The sequence below is a fragment of the Terrapene carolina genome, unplaced genomic scaffold, assembly GCF_002925995.2.
Source record: "Terrapene carolina triunguis isolate 2854851 unplaced genomic scaffold, T_m_triunguis-2.0 Scaffold93, whole genome shotgun sequence".
Classification (NCBI taxonomy): domain Eukaryota; kingdom Metazoa; phylum Chordata; order Testudines; family Emydidae; genus Terrapene; species Terrapene triunguis.
The window spans coordinates 4,838,587-4,860,695 of NW_020664444.1; the positions used below are offsets into that span (position 1 = coordinate 4,838,587).

At 43.1% G+C, this 22,109-nt stretch overlaps 1 protein-coding gene across 1 annotated transcript in view; it reads right to left on the minus strand.

The window, feature by feature from the left end:
• The window catches only part of LMF1 (lipase maturation factor 1), a 347,236-nt gene that overhangs the window by 77,741 nt on the left and 247,386 nt on the right, over positions 1-22,109 (minus strand). The window contains 1 exon segment of the mRNA XM_026650800.2: positions 19,470-19,637. Coding sequence (XP_026506585.1) covers positions 19,470-19,637 — 168 coding nt within the window.

The window sequence follows — 22,109 nt, forward strand, 5'->3', positions numbered from 1 at the left end:
TGACAACGATCATCATTCTTCATGTGCCTTAGAAAAAAATTAGTCCAAGCTGGAGACAAGGAGAAATGTTTCCTAATAAAGTATACAATAAGGTGAGCTGTGGGTTGTTGTGTGTGTGGTTTTTTTTTTTTTTTTAAACTAGACTTCTGGCTGCAAGAGGGATTATCTTGAGTTCCCAGCCCTACAAAGCATTTAACCCAATCAGATGAGCACAACTATGTTTTCTGGTGCTAGCTAGTGTTCGAGACAAATACGGGACTAGATGGGACCATTGGTCTGGTCCAGTATGCTGGCTCTTCTTCTTCTATGTAAGAACAACCAAACAGGAATGCTGATGCCATAAAACAGTGCAGGTATGTTTGCTCTGGAAGGACAACACATTACCTTTCAGCTTCCTTGGTTTAATGTTCTGATGTTTATGGTTCAACTCAATCCTGGATGGAGATGAGCACGGCAGACCGCAGCACCCACCTGAATCTCAGAGCAGAATCAGGGTTTTAATGCATATTTTTTTTAAAAATAGGGTTCTGTTCCATCAGTGATGAAAGGCCCAATCAATCACATGGAATTATGAACTGAACTTTAACCTCTTCTCTAGTTAGCGGAAGGGATGGCCCACCTCTTCCAAATAGGGGAGCTCAGCATCTCAGGTTGCTGCAGTTTGGCACAATACGGAAAGTCAACGCCATCAAATCCAGGAATAATGGCCAGGGAACATTCCACGAACAAGAGAGAGCGAGAAACATTTGTTTACACGGAGAAAGATTTCTCTAAAATATCCGACCTCCTGTCTTCAACTTGTATAGCAAAAGGAACGTTTTAGGTCTCTATCCCTGCCAAAGTGAACTCAGCCTCCCAAACTGGACTCTAGGCTGGATTTGCCATAACCTGCTACTAAACATTTCCAACCTGCTTTTAAGGATTTACTGTTCATATTCTGAGAATTTCTGCTCAACTTTCCTCAATGCTTTGTTGCACAACCTTCCGTTCATGATCTACGCCATAGGAGTAGAATTCTTTGCACACAGACGTTTCATCCAGCACTAGTACGCATTTAACAGCTGTGTGTTTAATAGGAAGGGCAGGGTTTTTAGAGGATTCAAATCTTTGCTTCTTTATTATCTACATAAATCATCTATAGAGGCACAGCCAGGCTTCTGGACTTGTCCTTTTAATCTCTCCTCCTGCCAGTGGCACTCACGAGAAGTACTGATGGTGATGGGTAGGGAATGTTGCTTTAGGCTGCTCACCTTCTGGGTCTATGAACAACTAGTCCTGATCTCAGGGTTTGTCTACACTTGAAAGTTGTTTCTGATTAAGGTATGGTGCGAATTTAAAGCACAATAGCTCTTTCTGAATAACTCCGTGTGTGAACACACTTATTCTGGAATCAAGAATAACTCCATGTGTAGACAAGCCTTCAGTTTATACTTGGGAGTGACTAAACTAAAGCAAGTGAGCCCCCTAGGGCTAAGCGAAAGAGGTGTGGTCTAGTGACATGAGCATAGGCCTGTGAACGAGGTACTCCTGGGTTCAAATCCAAAGTCAGCTCTGTCACTGACTCACGGTGTGTCCATGAGGGACAAATCCCTTAACCTCTACCTCAATCTCGCCATCTATAAAATGGAGGGTTGTGGGAATTAATATTTGCAAAGAGCTCTGTAGGTGAAAATCACTACACAAATATTATGCATTACTATTATTATTAAGCCCCATTAACAAGTAGGAGGTCTGACTGAACCACATTTTTGTCCCGGATGTATGCATGTGGCTCCTACATAAACTGATCTGTGCATGTATTCCAGTGCAAAAATCACTCACTTCAGCTAACAGGGGAAACAAACCATAGCTGCAATAAGGTCTCTTGATTTATCGCCAAATTCTCTGAATCACCACCTCCAGCACTCTGAAGCCCAGTTTTAAATAGGAAGATGAAAGTAATGAATGATACAGGTTTCCTGCAATTTCTAACAGTTGCATCACCAACGAGATAATGTATCTAGTGGTGCCAGGGGAATCAGCTAATACAGCTGTGTAAACTCAGTGTGGGCTGAAGCACCTAAAGCAGTGTGCTCATCTCAATGCTTCCAAATCAAAATAAAATATCTTGGGAGGCAGCCTTGTTGTTGAGAAACATTAAACCAAACAACTTGGCCCAGGGAGAATAATGGAATTATTTTCATTGAAGTAAGACACTATCAAATTATCCTTTATCACTGCTCTTTGAGCAGCCTGGAGAGCAAGACTTGGAGCCTGTTTACTCACAGAAGTTACACCAGTTTAACTTAAATCAGTTCAGTTAAACTAGTGCAACTTCTGTGTCTGGACTCTCTGTCAGTTTAAAACTGATTATATTAGTTTAGCTTGTGCCTGCAAATTTACAGATGCTTTTACAGATGCAAGCTAAACTGATATAAGGTAGGCTTAACCAACGAATGCGTGGCTACTCACAAAGCGGCACCAGTTTAACTAAAATCAGTAAATAATATTAACTGTGTGTAATAATACACACACACACACACATAAATACATAAATAAAACAAAATCACACCTTGATTTATATCAGTACAACTTTGTGCTAGACGAGCTTTAGGAAGGATCTAGTTGAATGCCTGGGGCCAGATCAGCAGCAGCTGTCAATTAATGTAGCTTCATGGACTTCAACATGGATACCCTGAGTTACATCAGCTGAGAATCCGCTCCCTGATTTGTTATTCAAGGCTCAATGATTTGGTATTCTGCAGCAGAAAGCACAGCCATGAACTGACGGAAGGGACAAACATTATGGTTGTAATGCAAAGGCATTACGGGCTTCAACAGAGCTCTGGACATTGATTCGTTTAGGAAAAGGGTTAATGGCAGCAACTGTGGAACTACCTCCCAGCTAAGCTAGGAAAGTTTTCGGGAGTCACTAAATAAACAGTGAAATCCTCTTTGTTTTTAAAAAAAACAAAACAAAACCCAAACTTGCCCTCTGCTATTTTCCATTTGAACAGACACATTTTGTTTTCACACATCTAAACCAGACACTAATAAATAATTCACTTAAAAAACCAACATGTATTATAAACATAAAAAACCACGTTTATAATATCCCATCTGTTACCAGTTTGGTGGTGTGTGTGTGTGTGTGTGTGTGTGTGTGTGTGTAAGCACCCGCGTGTTTTAACTTTAACACATACACACAGTAATTTAAAAGGGCACCATACCAAGGAAATTTGGGCCCCCAAATTTACTTTGTTTTAAAAAAAAAGAATATAGCTACTATTAGTGACATATTGTTAAAAAAATTAGTGTAAGTATCAGAAAAGAGCATAATGAAATCCAGTGGTTAGAAGCTGAAACTAGACAAATTTAGACTTAAAATAAGATGCAAGATTGTAACAGTGAGGGTAATTAACCATTGGAACAACTTACCAAGAGACATGTTGGTGAATTCTCCATCATTTTAAGTCTTGAAATCAAGATTCGAGATATTTTTAAAAGCTATGGTATAGCTCACACAGAAGTTACGGACTTTATGCAAAAATTATTCGGTAAGATTCTTTGGCCTGTGTTATGCAGGATCTCAAACTAGATGGCTGTAACTGGTTCCTTCTAGCCTTAAAATGTATCAGTTACTGTACATGAATAATTATTGGGTTAATATCTCATTTACACTAGTGTAAATTTGGAATCACTCCATTGACTTCAGCAGCCTTATTTAGATTAAAATCAGTGAGAGTAGAATCTGACTCTGATTGGACAGGTTTTCTTTAATATTTCCCTGCAGTGTTTTGAACCCAAACAACAGCACTCTGCTAGCCCATCATTCCCGGAAAGCGAAACTGAACAGAAACTTGTTCAGCGCTGCTAACTCTCACATTTTTATTTCAAATCTTGTGGTGTTTTGCATTTCTCTTCAAGCCCCAGCTCCTGGAATCTTGTGATTACATGCAAATCCCAGCTTTCATTTAAAACACAAAGTTTCTAGCCCTTGTCGTTACAGAGAAAAAGCTTGGAAATCAGATGTTAAAAAAGAAGCCAATCCCGCCTTCCCTTCCCCCAACCCCCCAAAACAAACAACCCCCCCCCAACTTAGAAACCTAAACACTATACTGCACATACAATTCCCCCCGGGGGAAAAACAAACCACACATGACCGTGGTAAGTCATGTTGTTTAATGCATGACAACTGGACAGTGCTCAGATACTATGATGATGAAGGTGGTATCAGAATCCACACAGCATGGAACAGAATAGAAAATGTGACCTGGGTGAACCCTAAAGAACTGAAAACCAGAAAACAAATACAAAGAACTCATTTATTTATTTATTTATTTATTGAAATCTCATGATTTTGGGGGGCCTGACTTGTCACTTTTGAACACATGTGGCTGGCAATATGTGCTAATGCAAACCAGGCAGTCTGTTTTCATTGGCTAAACTCAGTGAAATGCAAAGAAGTCAACAGCCACGGCAAATGATAAAAATTAACTTAGACCTTAATGCTGCAGTCGTATTTTCATGGGCAGATTCCTGCACACATGCAGCACACATTGGATTCTTCCCCCACCCCCCAATGAGTTCACCCACATGGATCTTATTGCAGGATCAGGGCCTAAGATTTTTATATTGTTAAACTTGGGAGAAAAAATTAAGTGTTAGCAGCAGCACAGATAAGGACAAGTGAGTTTTGGATGAGCAACTTGAGACATCTTAAAGGGGCTTGATTTTCAGAACGTGCTGAGCACTCAACCCTTTTGAAAATGAGCCCCATTAGGGTGTTTCCAGTTGAACAACCAAAAACAGAAGCATCCGAAACCACCAGCCACTTTTGAAAACCTTGGCCGTGAATTTTGACAACGTCCCGCATAACCAGATTTTATTTTAAACCAAAAATTCCAAAGCCCGGAGTTGTGGTTTTTCTCCTGTGTTTTTCTCCAAGTGTGAGCAGCATGATTGATGGGATATCCCACCAGCTCCAAAGCTGCATTTCAGAATACTGCCAGGCAGCCCCGCCTTTTGGAATCACTGACGTCCCCCCTTCCAATTAATCAAGTTCACATTCTGATTAACTGCATGATTCATGTCTCTTGTTAGGCGCATTCTGAAACAAATAAGGCTGTATTTCAAGGCAACTGGCTTACTGGTTAAAATAAATACCTTCCAAAATACTATTTTCAAGTAGCTGAACCTTTTCCACCTTTACAACTAATTCAAACTTCCTTCAAATTATTTTTCTAAGTAATATAACAATTTGTTTTTCATTAGAGCTTGTCAAAGCCGGGCTTCGGTTTATTTTGAGAGAAACCAGCACTCTCTAGAAACTGTTTAGTACAACTTGAATGACGCCCAAAGGGGTTATTGCAGCCACAATCAAAATAGAGTTTATAGCACTGGGTAGGGGTGACACTTTATTTAATGATTTAAAAAAAAAAGAAGAACTCTGAATCAGAAGCTAATTAAACGCACTCCTATGGCTAACAGTAAGTGTTCTAAGTCACTCTGACTACTGCAAAATGAAAGAACTTCACTTGTTGCTAACTTATACCAGACCCCCGTATAGGAGTAGTGCTACTTACCCAATTCGGGGTGGAATGAGCTGGTATTCTTGTGTCTGGTATGGAAGCCTGTCCATGTAATAGTTATCAGGCTGTATGTGAAATCAGCTATAGAAATGTTGAAATCGTTTGGATTCTGTTAGCTTAAACGGGATTGCTTTTGATTAGGTTGGTATTTAATGTAAAATGGCTTAAATGTAACAGAAATTCCACACTAACTCCTTTGACTTCCAGTTTCTTTTAGTTTTTTTTTTTTGGTTGATCAAGGCAACGCGGGCACTGGTGAGCTCTGGAAATTCAAGGACACGTTGTGGGACGGTCACGATGTGGGGTCAGACTAAACTGAAATGGGCGTCCTCCTTGAGTTCTGGCAGCTGTGTTCCAACGCTGGGTAAGCTGGTATTACTACAGACTCAGCAACAGCCACTGGGAGCTTGCAGTTGTGAGCATTGTTATTAATCTTAGTAGAGCAATCCCAGCCTTCATTCCGCGCCCCTACACACAACATCCCTCACCTGGGGCCCAAATACTGGGCCACGCTGAGAGCCCTTATTTGTGATGGTGAATTGGGCTGCATGGCAGTTTTCCACAAAATGTTTTCCCCCCCACCTCCTGACGTGGAAACTCATGAAAAACTCATGATGAAAGCCCCCCACCAATGATTATATTATTATTATTATTTTACAAAAATGATTCTCTCCCCACCATCCACCCATTTTCCTCAAAAAATTTTCACAGGACAATGATCATTCGCAGCCAACTCAACTGCTGAGCATTTATTCAAACGGCTCCGATAGGTTAAATGGAACTACTCCCATGCGTAAGTGTTCCCTGGTGTGAGTAAAAGGCTCCATTACCAGTCCTTTGATCCTGGATGTAAATCTGGAGTAATCCTATACTCCAGTGTAAGTGAGATCAGAATCTAACCCTAGGGCATTGGATCCAGAATTACAGTCTGAACTTTCCTTTATGGCCTCTCAGACACTGGTGTAACCCCCGTTACTCCTGATTTACACCAGCATGAGATCAACGTATCGAATTTAGGACAAGTAAAAAGAACTATTGGATCCAGGTACTTTCGATAGAAGAGGGGCTGTTGGAGGCTGTTGAATTATTCTTTTCCTTTTCTCTTGGCTGCTGCTGTGACTTCTGTGGGCTCCTAAGTTAGCAACACAATATGTTGCAGTTGTGACACTGCAGCATGACTTAAATTGTGTGTATGGGGCTAGACAGCCGGTTTGTCCCTGTATTCTCCTAGGCCAATGCAGAAAGAACTGCTGAGCTTGGTGAGGGGCAGGCTTGCCAACAGCAATTCCGGGCCCCAGGGCCAGGGCCATCCCTTGGGCAGTGCAGGACCCAGGATGGACGTGACGAATCCGTCACTTCCGGGACCGACCACGCTGGCCAATCGTGCCAGCCCGCGGGGCCCGGAGCAGTCGCCAGCCCGCACGCGCCTAGGAGCCCTGCGGTCCGCCTGGGCGATTTAAAAGGGCCCAGGGCTCCCAGCCACCGCTACCATGGCAGTGACGGCAGCCCCCGGGCCCTTTTAAATTGCCCAGGCCCCTGGGCAATTGCCTCTTTTGCCCCCCACTGTCAGCGGGCCTGGTGAGGGGTTTTCTGAGGTGTCCATTTTCAGCATTTGGACAAAAGATGGTCAAAATATGTATTTTACTTTCTACAAACAATTTTGAAGAAAATGAAAGTGAAAAATCATGAAAAACATATTTTTTTAACCAACATTTCTTAGGTTTGGGCCAAATAAAAAGTGATTAAAAAAATTATTTTTTTTTGCAAAATTCCGAAAAAAAACCCTGTCAAAACCAAAAAGCCATTTTCTGTTGAAAATCATCTTCTGCAAAAACCTGACCAGCTCTAACCTAGACACTCCAAGAGCATATAACACCTAGGTTGGTTGGATGACTCGTATGTCGTGCTCTGCTGCTAAACTGAGATGTGCAGTGCATCCAAATGTGTAGGCCTCATTTCCGAGGCTGGGGCCTCCTCCTTGCCCACAAACACTTCCCTGAATTTTACTACCCCCCACTAATCTCTAGAATCTATTTTGATTCTTAGCGTTCCCCCACCTCCTTCCTGAAAGCCCCACAATGACTCATAAGACTTACTTTTTCCTTTACAGATGCTTGTACAAAGGGTTGGGGATGGTGACAGGTCCTTGAGGATTGTCTGAGGAATGGTTTTTCTAGATACTCTGAATTAGAACCAATATTGGCTTCTGAGGATTTAATAGTTGACCTTCATGAGGCTTGGACGCCTGCTTTGTTTACACTGTAGCTTCTCCTTTATATACATGGCCCCTACCTTCCCAAGGCACATCCAATTCCCATTGTGACCAATGGCCAAACTTCCACAGGAAGCAGGATCAACGCACGGTGCTTACAAGGAATTGTCCGCGACTCAATGAATTTATCACTTTATGTTGTTTAAGGCGCTTTAATTTTGTCTCTTTAAACTGTGGGCCCAAGTCTGACCTAAAACCAGCGTAACCTAGAGTAACTCCTTTGACGTCAATGTATCTAGACAGAGTGAGAGCAGAGCTAGGGTTCAGAGGTTGGGATTCTCAAAAGACCTCAGGGAGGTTGCTGCACAAATCCCATTCCCTACATCCCTTAGGCTGCTTTGAAAATCCCGGCCTGTCTCTCTATTGCTGTGTTTCTGAGAACTGTGCCATGGAAGTTAATAATCTGCCCTGATTTTCCAACACGTCCCTTTGCCCCACTTTCCCTTTATTATTATTATTTTTGTTTTCTTGGGAGACTTCCCACTGGCAACCCTGATACGCGCCACCCTGCTGTAACCATCCCCACCCCTCCCACTCTGGCAGTTGAAACCTGCTGGCACGGCTCTCTAATCCAACGCTACCTGCCAGTGCATAGGGCAAGGTGGCTTTTCCTTTACTTCTTGGCTTTCCTCTCGCTTCCCCTCATGAACCCACTTGCCAAATGGTGTAATTTTACAGCCTGGCTCGAGGAGCCAAGAAATACGTTTGCTGGTGTAGGCTGTGCTTTGGACATTGTCAGAAACATGCAACCTCAGGGTTTTAGGAGCCAGCTGCAAAGAACAGCGAGACACCCACAAAGTAGCTAGTATGTATTTTTTCCCCCTCTCAGATTTCACCCATGGATGCCTGTTCTAGACCTCCACGCGCTGCTGTGGGTGGTTGGGAGCGAACACACACGGAGGAGAGAGAAACTCAAGGGAAAGAGAATGGAGAGGAACAATGCAATACTTCCAAAGAGCAACAGGAGGCAGTGTGGCCTCCTAGATAGAGGAACTGAACAGAATCAGTAGAAACAGGTTCATGGTCAAGTCACTTCCCCACTCTGTGTTTCTTCTCCCTATCCACCATCCTTGTCTGTCCTGTTTGTTTAGATTGTAAAGTCTTCAGAGCAAGGACTCTCTCACGATGTGCCTGCATGCAGCTAAATACAACTGGGCCCTGATCTCAGCTGTGGCTCCAGAAGCTGCCGAAATACTGCTGCTAGGATGAAAAACAACAACAAACATGACTTTGGGTCTAACTTCCCCTGAACTTGGGTGTATTTTGGTTCCAGATCCATGCTCTGAGTCTCAGGCCCCATCTCTGTTTAAGAACCAGCAGATTGCTCTCAGACACACTGGGCGAGAACCACTTATTAAAACCATTATCAAAACATGTTGGCCCACCACCTTTAATTGGAGGCTGCAGATTTTACCCACAACAGTGCGAACATCACCTAGCGCTGTGGTTTCTAGGTACCAAACATGGGTTTGCCAAAAGTTTGGGGTTACAGGATTTCTCCAAGTTGTATCTATTTTGAATACATCAAACAAGTATCTGGTTTGAAAAGGTGCATGCCCATTTGGGCATGTTCACCAGAAGCAGGACTAGTATTATTATTTTTAGGACAGTAACCGTCTAAAAATCCCAACCGGGATGCCACATATAACTAGGAGCTGTAAAAACAAAATGAGACACACGGTTCTGGCTCCAAAGAGTTTTTTTTTTCACAGACTCAGAGATTCCAAGGCCAGAAAGGACCACTGTGATCATCTTGTCTTAACACAGGCTATAGAATGGGGTATGCAATCTATGGCAAGCGTGCCAAAGGCGGCACGCGAGCTGATTTTCAGTGGCACTTACACTGCCCAGGTCCTGACCACTGGTCCGGGGGGCTCTGCATTTTAATTTAATTTTAAATGAAACTTCTTAAACATTTAAAAAACCTTATTTCTTTACATACAACAATAGTTTAGTTATATATTATAGACTTATAGAAAGAGACCTTCTAAAAACATTAAAATGTATTACTGGCATGTGGCATACTTAAATTAGAGTGAATAAATGAAGACTCGGCACGCCACTTCTGCTATAGAACATCCCCAAAAGAATTCCTAGATCAGATCTTTTAGAAAAACATCCAATCTTGATTATCACCAAGGGAGAATCCACCATCACCCTTGGTAAGTTGTTACAATAGTTAATTACTCTCACTTTTAAAAATGTACGCCTTATTGCCAGTCTGAATTTGTCTAGCTTCAACTTCCAGCCATTGGATCATGTTATGCCTTTCTCTGCTAGATCGAAGAGCCCATTATTAAATATTTGTTCCCCATATAGGTATTTATAGATTGTAATCTAATCACCCCCAAACCTTCTCTTTGTTAAGTTTTCCAACCAGTTGTGCACCCACCTTATAGTTCGCTCGTCTGGGCCAGTGGCTCTCAACCTTTCCAGACCACTGTATCCCTTTCAGCAGTCTGATTTGTCTTGTGTACCCCAAGTTTTACCTCACTTAAAAAAGACTTGCTTACAAAATCAGAAATAAAAATGCAAGTGTCACAGCACACTACTACTGAAAAATTGCTTATTTTCTCATTTTTACCATATAATTATAAAATCAATCATTTGAAATATAAATATTGCACTTACATTTCAGTGTCTAATATATAGAGCAGTATAAACATATATACATAGTCTGAATTTTAGTTTGTACTGACTTCGCTAGTGCTTTTTATGTAGCCTGTTGTAAAGCTAGACAAACATCTAGATGAGCTGATGTACCCTCTGGAAGACCTCTGTGTACCCTCAGGGATACACGTACTACTGATTAAGAACCACTAGTCTAGGCTATATTTCCCTAGTTTGTTTAATTGATGGTCACATGAGACAGCATCAAAAGCCTTACTAAAGTCAAGGTATATCACATCTACTGCTTTCCTCCCACTCAGAAGGCTTGTTACTCTATCAAAATAGGTTATTAGGTTGATGTGATGTGATTTGTTCTTGACAAAACCATGTTGACAGCTACTTATCACCTTATTAACTTCTAGATGCTTACAAATTGATTGTTTGATTATTTGCTCCATTTTCTTTCTGGGTACTGAAGTTAAGCTGAATGGTCTATAATAGATAGGTGGAGCTTCTTGAACCTCTCTCTCTATAAGGCATGTTTTCTCATTGTTTAATCATTCTCTTGACTCTTCACTGTATCAACATCCTTCTTGAACTGTGTACACTAGAACCGGGCACAGTATTACAGCAGCAGTTGCACCAGTGCCAAACATAGAGACAAAATAACTGGTCTACTCCCACCCCAAAAAGTCTCCTGTTTATGCATCCGAGGATTGCATTAGCTATTACGGCAACAGCGTCACACTGGGAGCTCACGTTCAGCTGATTACTCATCACCTCTCCCCCCAAATCTTTTTCAGAGTCACCGTTTCCCGGTATACAGTCCTCCCTTTGTTCCTAGATGTACACATTTACATTCATACTGTTTGCTTGTGCCCAGTTTACCGAGCGATCCAGGTCACTCTGTATCAGTGACCTGTCCTCTTCATTATTTAACACTCCCCCAATTTTTGTGTCATCTGCAAACTTTTTGCAGTCTAAACAGAGAAGATAAAGGCTAGGAGAGGAAACAGAGGCACAGCGAGGAAAAGCTACTAGCCGAAGTTCACACAATAGGTCAGTAGCAGAGATGGGAATAGAAGTGAGGTCTCCTGATGGCCAGTCTAGTGCCCTATACACTGGACTTTCTCTTGTCCCATGTGAAGTATCCCAGTGAATATGGTACAGACTCTGAACAGCAGTCTCAGAATGTTCATGCGGATCCAGAAAGAGCGAAAATAAGTGTTCGCAAAAAGCTTTGCATCTTTAGCAGGCCCCTGAAGAGTTCTAAAGACTCAATGCTCATTTGTGAGCACAGACTAAACTAATTCAGGCTTCTTCTGAGTACTCCGGGGCTCAATCTGGACATTTTGCACCAGGCTATTTTTACAGGGCAACAGTTACAGGACTGAGCAAAGACAGGGCTGAATTATTGGCCTCCGCTTTATTTTTGTTCTTGGCAGAGCCGATCTGCAGCAGTGTGGCTCAGCACGTCAAGTCTGGCACCTGCTTACAATAAATCCGTAATGATGTTGAAAAGTTAACCGTCGATGTAGTTTTATTTCTGTTTTAGATTTGGATTTCTCTGTACTGTAAATGCAAGAAACAAGGTTTTTACCTTGGAATCCATCGGCTCCCCTTTTGAGATTTCATCCTGAATACAAAGCAGCCCACATGGTGGAGCGGACACCCGGCATTATCACCTGATAATATCTGCATGCCAGCTAAGATGGTCAAAATAAGGCGCCCTGCATACATGTGCTGGGTTAGTACACTACTCTTGGGTCTGAAAAAGCTAAAAGTTCTGACGTCAAATCCTGACCGAAGCTGAAACGAAAAGCGGGCCTCCTAGCCTGATCTTAATCTCCCTTTCTGACCAGCAGAGAATGGGGGTGCAGTTTGATAGTCTGCTTAAGCCAGCCCCCAGGACTGGAGCAGTCTGGATAAGGCTGGAGGCTCATTGGCAGGAAGAATGCGGGCCCAGCACTGCAACAGCGAAGGATGCTGCAGCTGCGGATTGAGGAGCACGGACGCAGGCGGGTGAGGACCAGGACTGCAGCGGCAGGGGGCGCTGCAGGTCAGAGCTGAGCTGCACCGGCAGGGCCGTGCTGGGGAAAGAAGTGAGCAGCTTGCGCGGTATCTGCCCATCGTGTGCCCGGGTCACATTCATACCGATTTCCCACCTGAATCTCCAATATATAAAATATTAGTTACGTTAGAACTCGGCTGTGTTAGTAAATCTGTGGAAATGAACACGTGACGCGTGGGTCCTGGGAACACGGCCAGAGAGGAGGGCTCTTGGGACGCTGCTCTGGATCCCACTGCAGAGCAAACGCCTGTCGCTACAGCGCTGTCAAGCAATGATGGTCACAAACGCTGCATAGAAAATCATACGGCTCTATATGAACACTCCATCCATGCCGCTCAGCAGTAGTTACTGAGCTTTGGGAAGTCTGATACAGGCTCTCCCAGAGTCGGACTCACACGGCCCCAAAGCTTTGACTCCATAACGATCTCTTTTGAGAGTTAAAGTGTATTGTCCTGGAGTTTTAGGGTTTCAATTGCAATCAATCAAGGGATCAGAATGGCGCTTTTCAATCTCTTTCCCAGCATCAGGGAATCATCGGCACTTATGGACACGGACACACACGAGACGTAGCCAGCTGTAGCGGGACATGCATGCCAAGCTGTGGAAGAGAGTCTTCCAGCAGAGGCACCTGGCCCCTTGGCAGGCACTGTGCGCAGCTGTGTTAATGGCTCGAGAGCTGCTTCTGAGCCTGCCATGAGGATAAATTGCTGACGGGGGTTGGCCTCGCTGCTCTTAAATCTTGGGTGACATTTTCTCTTGACTCACCTTTGGTCCTGGGCAAATGGGCTCTGGGCACTATTATCTGACTGCGAATATCTCTGTGTGCAGCTGCTTGCAAGAACTACACCCACAGCTGTAAACCTCAAAGCCTTTTTCTTGGCAATTTGGTGTTTAATAATGACAAGTAATGATTTTTCTAATGGGAACCAGCTTGCATTCATCTCTCACTCGTCACTTGCTTTTTAAACCGAGGTCTGTTTACACTAAGAAGTTTCTGACAAATAAGGTTGTCTGACTTATTGGGGAGTGTCGGGTTCTGAGGTGCAATTCACGCCAGTGAGAGGTTGTGTCACTGCTTATCCGCTAACCCTGGTGCCTTAAAACATTCAGCTGCTTAGCTCCCTTCTGGACTCTCCCAGCCAGCATCCAAACATACACTAGGTGTCTGCGTTTTGAGCAGCTCTGACTCCAGCAGCTTGCTTGTTACCCCTCAGCCACACACTGGTCTCCACCCTCTTTGCTTACTCCTAGCCAAGCGACCCCAACACCCCCCCAAAGTCCAAAGTTTTCCCCAAACCATCTGCCCTGAAATGTCCTGGAACAATCAGAGGAGTAATAATGTTCATTGCCTCTTTGAAGAGAAGAAAGCTCGTTGTTTGAACTGGAGACAATCATCACGTCAAGGCAAACACAGTACGGGGTTGATTTAGACTAAAAATAAAAGAAGTTTGTTTAATCAAAAAGAGAGGTTTTAAGGGAGCTCAGATATAAGGGATAAAGATAGAAATGATTACAAGCAACTAAAATTGAGAAACACTTTCTAGTGACCAAGACTTTACAAAACTATGTCTTAGTTTAAGGTAAGGGCTGGTCTACACTGTGGGGGGGAGGGATCGATCTAAGATACGCAACTTCAGCTATGAGAATAGTGTAGCTGAAGTCGACGTATCTTAGATCGACTTACCTCCCGTCCTCACGGCGCGGGATCGACGGCCGCGGCTCCCCCGTCGACTCTGCTTCCGCCTCTCGCGCTGGTGGAGTTCCGGAGTCGACGGGGAGCGCGTTCAGGGATCGATTTATAGCATCTAGACGAGACGCAATAAATCGATCCCCGATAGATCGATTGCTACCCGCCGATCCGGCGGGTAGTGAAGACCTATCCTAAGATTCTTACCACACTTCCTTGCATGAAGATGGCTGACCGCTCTCTTTGTCAAAATCTCCCACAAATCCAAAGGGCTTGGTTCCTTTGTCGTCTTAGGTGAGAGATCACTTGTGGTTCTTTGCCTGTCTCTTTCATGGTTCACTGAACTTTTGAAACGTATCTTTCTCAAAGACCAATGTCCCTGCTGTCGGGAAAGAGGCCATGGAGTCTGATGGAGAAGGTTCCATGCTGGTTTCTTCCCCTCTGGGGCTTTCTACAATGCAAACGGATCTGTCCCTGTAGCCACTGATATGCCAATGAACGGCCATCTGTCTGTGATTGGCATTGCACCTGGATCGAGGTGTTGGCCTTTCCTCTGTCTGGAAAAAGCCTGTTTACCCAGTCTCTAGACTTGTCTGGTTCAAACACATTTTAGTCCCATATTTCTTTCACATTTACAGTCCTTTGGGCGTTTACCATATATACACCACACAGGAACGGTAATGATCCGTGTGTTATTGGCTTTCTAATGATAACTCACACGACACCTACTAGGTACAGATTATGTCATAAGTGAATTGGGGTACACTGAACTGGTCAGCCAGCTGAAACTCACTACCTGATACCAGTGAGCCCCTTGCCCTCTGGCACTGGGATGCCCTCAGGCTCACGGGGATTATATCATTAACTAGGAATCCAGCCAGAGAGTGAAATAAGAGGCAGCTTTAGTTAAAGGGACACTTGTCAAGGTGGACGGGCCCAAAATTTACTCCCTTTTCTCCAGAGAACACACCCAAGACAGTAAAAATACACACCCAACGGAAAAAAAAAAAGGCAACAACAACATCATCTGCAGTTACAAGGCTGAAGCATTCTTAAAATCTTAGCTCTCTGGTTGGTTGGATCAGACCAATGGGGTTCATGAAGATGGTAGGTGTGTAGCACAGGTCTTCACTCTTCCTACCTGGTTCAAGTTCTCTGAGCCTGCAGGGTAGGCTGGTGTCTAGCACATACAATTCCCATCAATTTCAACTTCTCTGCCTTGCTCACCCGAACAATGCCACGACGAGGAAGGGTTGGTGCTGTATCTATGCATGCAGTGCATTGCCAAGAAACAATCAGGGACAGGACCTAAGTTTGCTGTCTGGTCCCCCAGCCCAGCCTCTGGGTTTCAAGCCTGTTACAGCCCCTGGTTTCAGAAGGGAAGAAACCTCTCAGTTATGGTGGGGTGGATATTTTGAAAGAAAAAAAAATTTTTTTTAGTGGGAGGGGTGAGAGGAGGGTAAAATCTGGGGCCAGCCAACACTGTCAGTTTCTCTTTAAATGCAGTGTATATATCACAACAAATATTTGAACAACAGAGGAGGAAAGTGAGCATATTACATATCTATATTTACAAGAGTCACTGCGTATGTTTCATTCATGTTCAGACAGAGATGCTGAATTGCTTCCCCACAGTAGGTCGCCCACGGGTATCCTATGTATTGCAAATGATAAATGCACGATACAGCATAACCGGACTGTAATTCTGTCATCGAGTCACATCCCGTGAGTGTAGTCCTCAGTTCTGTTGGGATCACACGCTCCTTACCATCTCCCTAGCAGGATTGGCAACGATGGAAGCCTCTTCCCTAAACCTTTTCATTACAGCGTGAAATAGAAGAATAATTCACTCCGTTTTGGGAGGGGGACTCCCGACAAAGCAATATTCTCCAGGCCAGTTGGAATCTGGAAAAATACACTTACTTAGCCTAGCCACCATGACTCCAATAACAATTATAAAATGTCCAATAAAACTTGCATGTAATGTCAATTCAAATCTTGAAAAACAGAATTAAGTGGTATATCAACATTAAACTTTATGGCTTCCTTTGCAGAGCAGAAGTATTGTCAATAAAAGTCATTCTGAATGAAGGAAAGGGGCAGTAAATATTAAATAAACAGGTTTTTGTTGAAATGCTATAAAGGCTCCAGGGCTGCTTATTACACTGAGACCCTTTTTCCCTTGTAGACGCCCCTTGTGATAGAAATAGGTCAGTAATTGCAAACTATCAATAAAGTGCCAACTAAACGGCAGGTAGATGGCCCCACTTACATTATGTCATTACCAGCCTTTATTGTACGTGCCTTTCTTTTTCAGATCCCAGTGGCTCCCCCTTTTAAATTTTGTAGCATACAAATGGTTGCATTGCCCATTAGGGGGTCATCTGAGAAGTTGCTAGCCCGTTTTCTGGCTCTGTCAGGAAGGCTGAATTTAGAATGGTTGTCTCCAGGTTTGGTTCTGGCTGTAGAGTGGGCAGCATTCGTTTTCTTTGCTACGATGCTCAGCATTAGTTTTACATGTAAGAGGACGCCAAATATACAGTAAGCCAGAGCCAGCAAAGGGATAATGCAGAGATATTTGTGCATCTTTTTTTGGTTCATGGGGGATGGCTGGGAGGAGGGATTTGAATGACAAAATGTTTTTTTCCTCAAAGCAGTGCAAAACATTGAAATCTTGGCAGCAAAACTTCAAAACCAGACAAAATTGACTTGGTTTAGGGTTTTGTTATAAATGCAAAACTCAGTTCAGGTTCGAATGTGGGCCCGTAATTGAATGAACTTGTGGTTTTGCAGCAAATCCAAGCACACGGCTCACCACTCTGCATATGGTTCCAGTCCAAAGCTGGGGGCAGCCCAGCTGTTACAACTGAATAAATGCATGCATCCCAACTGAACAAAATGATCACACACCCCTGCAACATGAAGCTGCTACTCCAGCTCCTATCAGCTGCCCAGTGGTTGAATTTTAACAAGCCACTCTAGCACTAATGATTGAATATCAATACTTAGGAGAACTGACACGAGAGATTTCTTGCACAATCCATTACTTAAGAAGAGCTGGTTTTCTATCAATACTCTGTATTAAGAGCTACTTAGTAAACCTTTAGTGTTTAACCACAATAGGAAAATGGACCGTACTTATCTGAAAATTTCGTCTTTTCAAGCAATAAGGTCCATAGATCTATTACATTTTTTCCTTGGACTGTAATTTAGGAAGAGCTGAGTAGAATGGCACCTATGCACCAAAGCACATGGTACTGATTTCTCAGCAAGCATTATACTGCTCAGGTACTAAAGTAATAGGCACCCTAGAAATGCCATAGCTATGTAGATTGAGTCTGAAATTATTCTTTCTAGCATACTGAAGAATATACTGCAGCAGCCACAGAATATCGTATTTAACCACATAAATCTGGCTGAGGCTACCGTAACACACTAAGGTTAAAAACAAGAGAGGGAATTCCAAACAGTTGCCTAGAGTTGCTCTATATTTGCACAATACATGTGACAGGATATCACTCAAATAATAATCAACACCTGGATAAAAGGCATGAGAGACAGCTAACAATCTTTTCATCCTCCTAGAGTTATCAGCATTGTCATCTTTATAACAATCACGCTTCAACAGGAATATTGACTAGTTCTGTATGGGGGCACTGCTGGGTAAACAGTGCAGAGTGAAATGTACCTGGGCATTAAGTTCTTACAGTCAAAGACTCTGATGTGGATAGAATTTACTTTTTAAAGTGGGATCTTGGATTGTTCCAGTATAGAGCCAATCAAATGGTAAACAAATCCATTTCTAACCCACTATACTACGTCCCGGTCTTGGCTCCCATTTGCAGGTGATTGTAGCATAGAAGAGAGACTTCATAAAGCATCACATGTAATAACCCTAGCACCACAAGGTGCGTAAAGAGAGCAAACAGGCCACATGTGCTGTGGTACCTAGATGGGACGGAATGTGATTGGGAAGGCAGGGATATTTCATCATGAACTCAAAATTCCCTTGCTTTCATGTCAGTCTTTTAAAATCCAATCAGCATTTTTGTGGTTTACCCAGATAGTTTATAAGTTGTTCTCCAGTTTATATATCACATGTATTTGCAAAAGCACCATCAGCTACGGTATATGAGCTTCCCAATGCTGAAGAGACATTGAACAGAGAGTATTTAACAAAAACTGAAAGTTACATCTGAGAATCAGAATGGCTGGTGTTTAATTAAAAAACATTTGAGGGGAAAGATTCAGATGTGAATTAGTAAAGAAACAGTCTATGATTTTCAGTTTTTTGAATTTTTCATGGATTGTCTTATTACATTAAACATTTTTATTTTCAAAATAAAGTGCTCAAACTTGATATTACAAAAAAATGAAACAAACATTTTGAATGATGACGAACAGGCTAAATTTTTCCATTAACATTTGTCAATATTCTTCAAAGAATAGAAAATTTTGAAAAAAAAAATGTTTTCATAAAAAAAAATTATTTTTGATAAATAGAGAAATTTCATTCAACTCTACCACCTCCATCAATCGGAGTCATGGCCTAGTCAGCATTTCATTTTAATCCCTTTGCCAATCTTGTCCTCTCTGCTAATTGGTACAAGTGTGATGTAGATAAATCTGTAGATAAATCTGTAGGGCAGGTATCGGCAACCTTTGGCTGTCAGGGAAATCCGCTGGTGGGCCAGGATGGTTTGTTTACCTGCTGCGACTGCAGTGTTCGGCCAATCGCAGCTCCCTCGGCCCGCGCCGCTTCCCGCGGCCCCCATTGGCCTGGAACGGTGAACCGCAGGCAGTGGGAGCTGTGATTGGCCGAACCTGCGGACGCTGCAGGTAAACAAACCGTCCCGGCCCGCCAGCGGATTTCCCTGACGGGCCACGTGCCAAAGGTTGCCGATCCCTGCCCTACAGATTTATCTACATCACACTTGTACCAATTAGCAATCTTATGGGCAGAGAGGACAACATTGGCTGTAGTGAATGCACTGACATCAGACACTCTGCCAGCAACTCACCCAAGAGCTGTCAACCAATGATTCTGAATAACCATCAACCTGGGCTGGATTCAAACTAGTAACCTAACCTGAATCATCCAATTCCACCGCCATTTTTGTTCGTATATTTCCCTAGATCTTGTACGTTCATGTTGCAACACATATAAAAATAGGGGGAGGCTTCCAGAGTCTTTCAAATGCCCCCAACAACCACTCACTCAGCCATGACACTAATAAGGCAAAAGCAGGAAAGCCTCACCTGGAAGAGAATCTGTAAAATGCCGTGAATGATGCACATGCGACGTCCCATGAAGATAAAAAACGGCACCACCAGCTCGATGAAGTGATTGCATAACGTCTCAAACTGGTGAAACCACCATGGTGACCGGTGCATGTAATAGGCTAGTGGGTTGGGTACTGGCTGGGTCTGAAAGAGTAAAGAAGAGGTGTCATGTGGCAACAAGTCCCCTCCATATCTACTACCATTACTAAGAGCTGGTTAAACATACTTTGTTGAAACTTTCTATTGGAAAACGACCTCCTACCCCCCACCCCCCCCAAATGAAATTTTTTGAAGACCATTTCCCTTTCAGTCCAAATTTTGCATTTTCTTGTTGTAAAACCAAAAACTGGGGAGGAAAAAAAAAATCAAAACAAGTGATAAGTATCATAAAAGAGGTGAAACAGCTGGAGGAACAAAGGGAAAGGTCACGCAACCCAGGAAGTCACAGAACCAGGAAGGGAAAGGAACTCAGGTCTTCTGATTCAAAGAGGCGGGCTCTATTTCAATAGTGTTTACAATCTAACTAAATGCTTCCAAATGCGGGGTGTCAGTTTAAGATGCTTGTGTTTGCACCAAATTATTCATATATCAACCTGATTTTTTTCTTTGACACCGGGGAGTTTTCTACCCAGTGCAATAAACCTGCTTATCCTACCACCCAGGCTAAAACGAACTCATGTCTGTTAATAACCACCTCCGATAAAAATGCTACAGAGTTAACAATTCACCTTAACATGTCTAACAAAAGCTCAAATTTATTACCATTGTTTTAAAATCCTGACAGCAAACACAATAGCTGAAAATCACTGTTTTAATTGAAGGAGACACAACACATCTTTAAATTATTTGTAGCAAAATCAAAAATACAAACAATCCAGGGAAAATATTGTACTGTACATGGCAATGGAGTCTGCGCCCACTGCCAAATCCCACAACCATTGTAATTCCCTATTAGCAAAGCTGGAATTAATAAAGCTGTTGCTTTATCTGGGTTTGAGGCTGTTGTAACCCCCCCAGGACAAGAGACCGCATCCTTCCTTCCTTTGACACCGGGACAGGATGGAGCAATCGGAGGGGTCAAGGAACGCTGCCAAGTCCAGTACAACAAGGGGGCAGAGGGTCATGGTGTTCATACATCCTGGTTCAGCAAGATGATCGGTTTGAAATGGCATTGGGGGCCCTTCGACCCCCTCCCCCCACTTGGGAGCTGTTTTAAATTAATCTGGATGTTTGGTTCTTCACAAGCAATCCCCAGTACTTCAGAGAGATTCATCAAGGGTTTTTTTCCACCTTGCCTCCAAAACTGCTAGGCAATACATTTCCCTTTAGAAAGGACAGACTTGAGAGAGACAGAGAGAGAGGAGACGTTAAACCAAAACCAAACTGGATAAAGTGTTAATTTTTCAGGGTGTAATTTTACCCAGCAAAACCGGGGAATGGACAAGTGGTCGAAGGCCTGCAAACAATAATCTGAAATTAAAAGTGACAAAGGTAGGTAAAGGTGGCACACACCCTCATCCCTCTTCCCCCCTGATAAATGGGTCTTGCCATTTTATCTTGCGGTTGGCGTGCTGTGAAGACGTGCATAGATCTCTTCACTCGCTGTACTGCCTCACCTTCTGCAAGGACCAGAAGTGTAAATACCTAGATCCTTGAGAAAGGCAGCCAGCGTGGGGCGCATCAAACTCAGGCGTTGAGAAACGTGTTCTCAAGGGATTGCCAGACCACAGAGGTTCTGTGCATCCTCTTCTGTGCAGGGAAGTAGCCTAGTCTCTGAAGCGCCCCCTTCTGTCGGGGAAGGAAAAGCACATGGGAGAAGGGTCCCATGCAAAACCACGCCCATCCGAGAGCTTGTCTACATTACGGAGCGTTTGCTGGTATAGTTCTGCCAGCACCGCCACGTTAGCTCTCTGAACGACATTAGCTATGCCAACGAAAGCACTCTGCTGTTGGTACAGTTGTGCCTGAGTTTTTCACACTCCCAGCTGATACAGCTAAGCTTGCAAAACTTTGTAAAGTAGACCCAGCCTGAGTCACAGCTTACAGCAGTGGTTCTCAACCAGGGCTACGCATACCCTTGGGGGTACCAAGAGATCTTCCAGGGGGTACATCAACTCATCTAGAGATTTGCTGAGTTTTACAACAGGCTGCATAAAAAGCACTAGCGAAGTCAGTACAAATTAAAGTTTCATATAGACAACGACTTGTTTATTCTGCTCTATAGACTATACACTGAAATGCAAGTACAATATTTATAGTCCCATTGATTTATTTTATAATGATATGGTAATAATGAGAAAGTCAGCAATTGTTCATTAATAGAGTGCTGGGACACTTCTGTATTTTTATGTATGATTTTGTAAGCAAGTCGTTTTTAACTTGGGGGTACGCAAGAAAAATCAGACTCCTGAACGGGGTACAGTAGTCCAGAAAGGTTGAGAGCCACCGACTTAAAGAGACATTTGTACATCTGTTTGGGGACAGCCCAGACTCCATGGATGGATTTTCTGATATTTATCCCAACTCCTGATCACACTAAGTGGTGAGCGGCCATTTTCGTTATCAATAATCCTCATCCCAAAGAAGAAACAAGAGAAAAAGGGAACAGATGCAGCT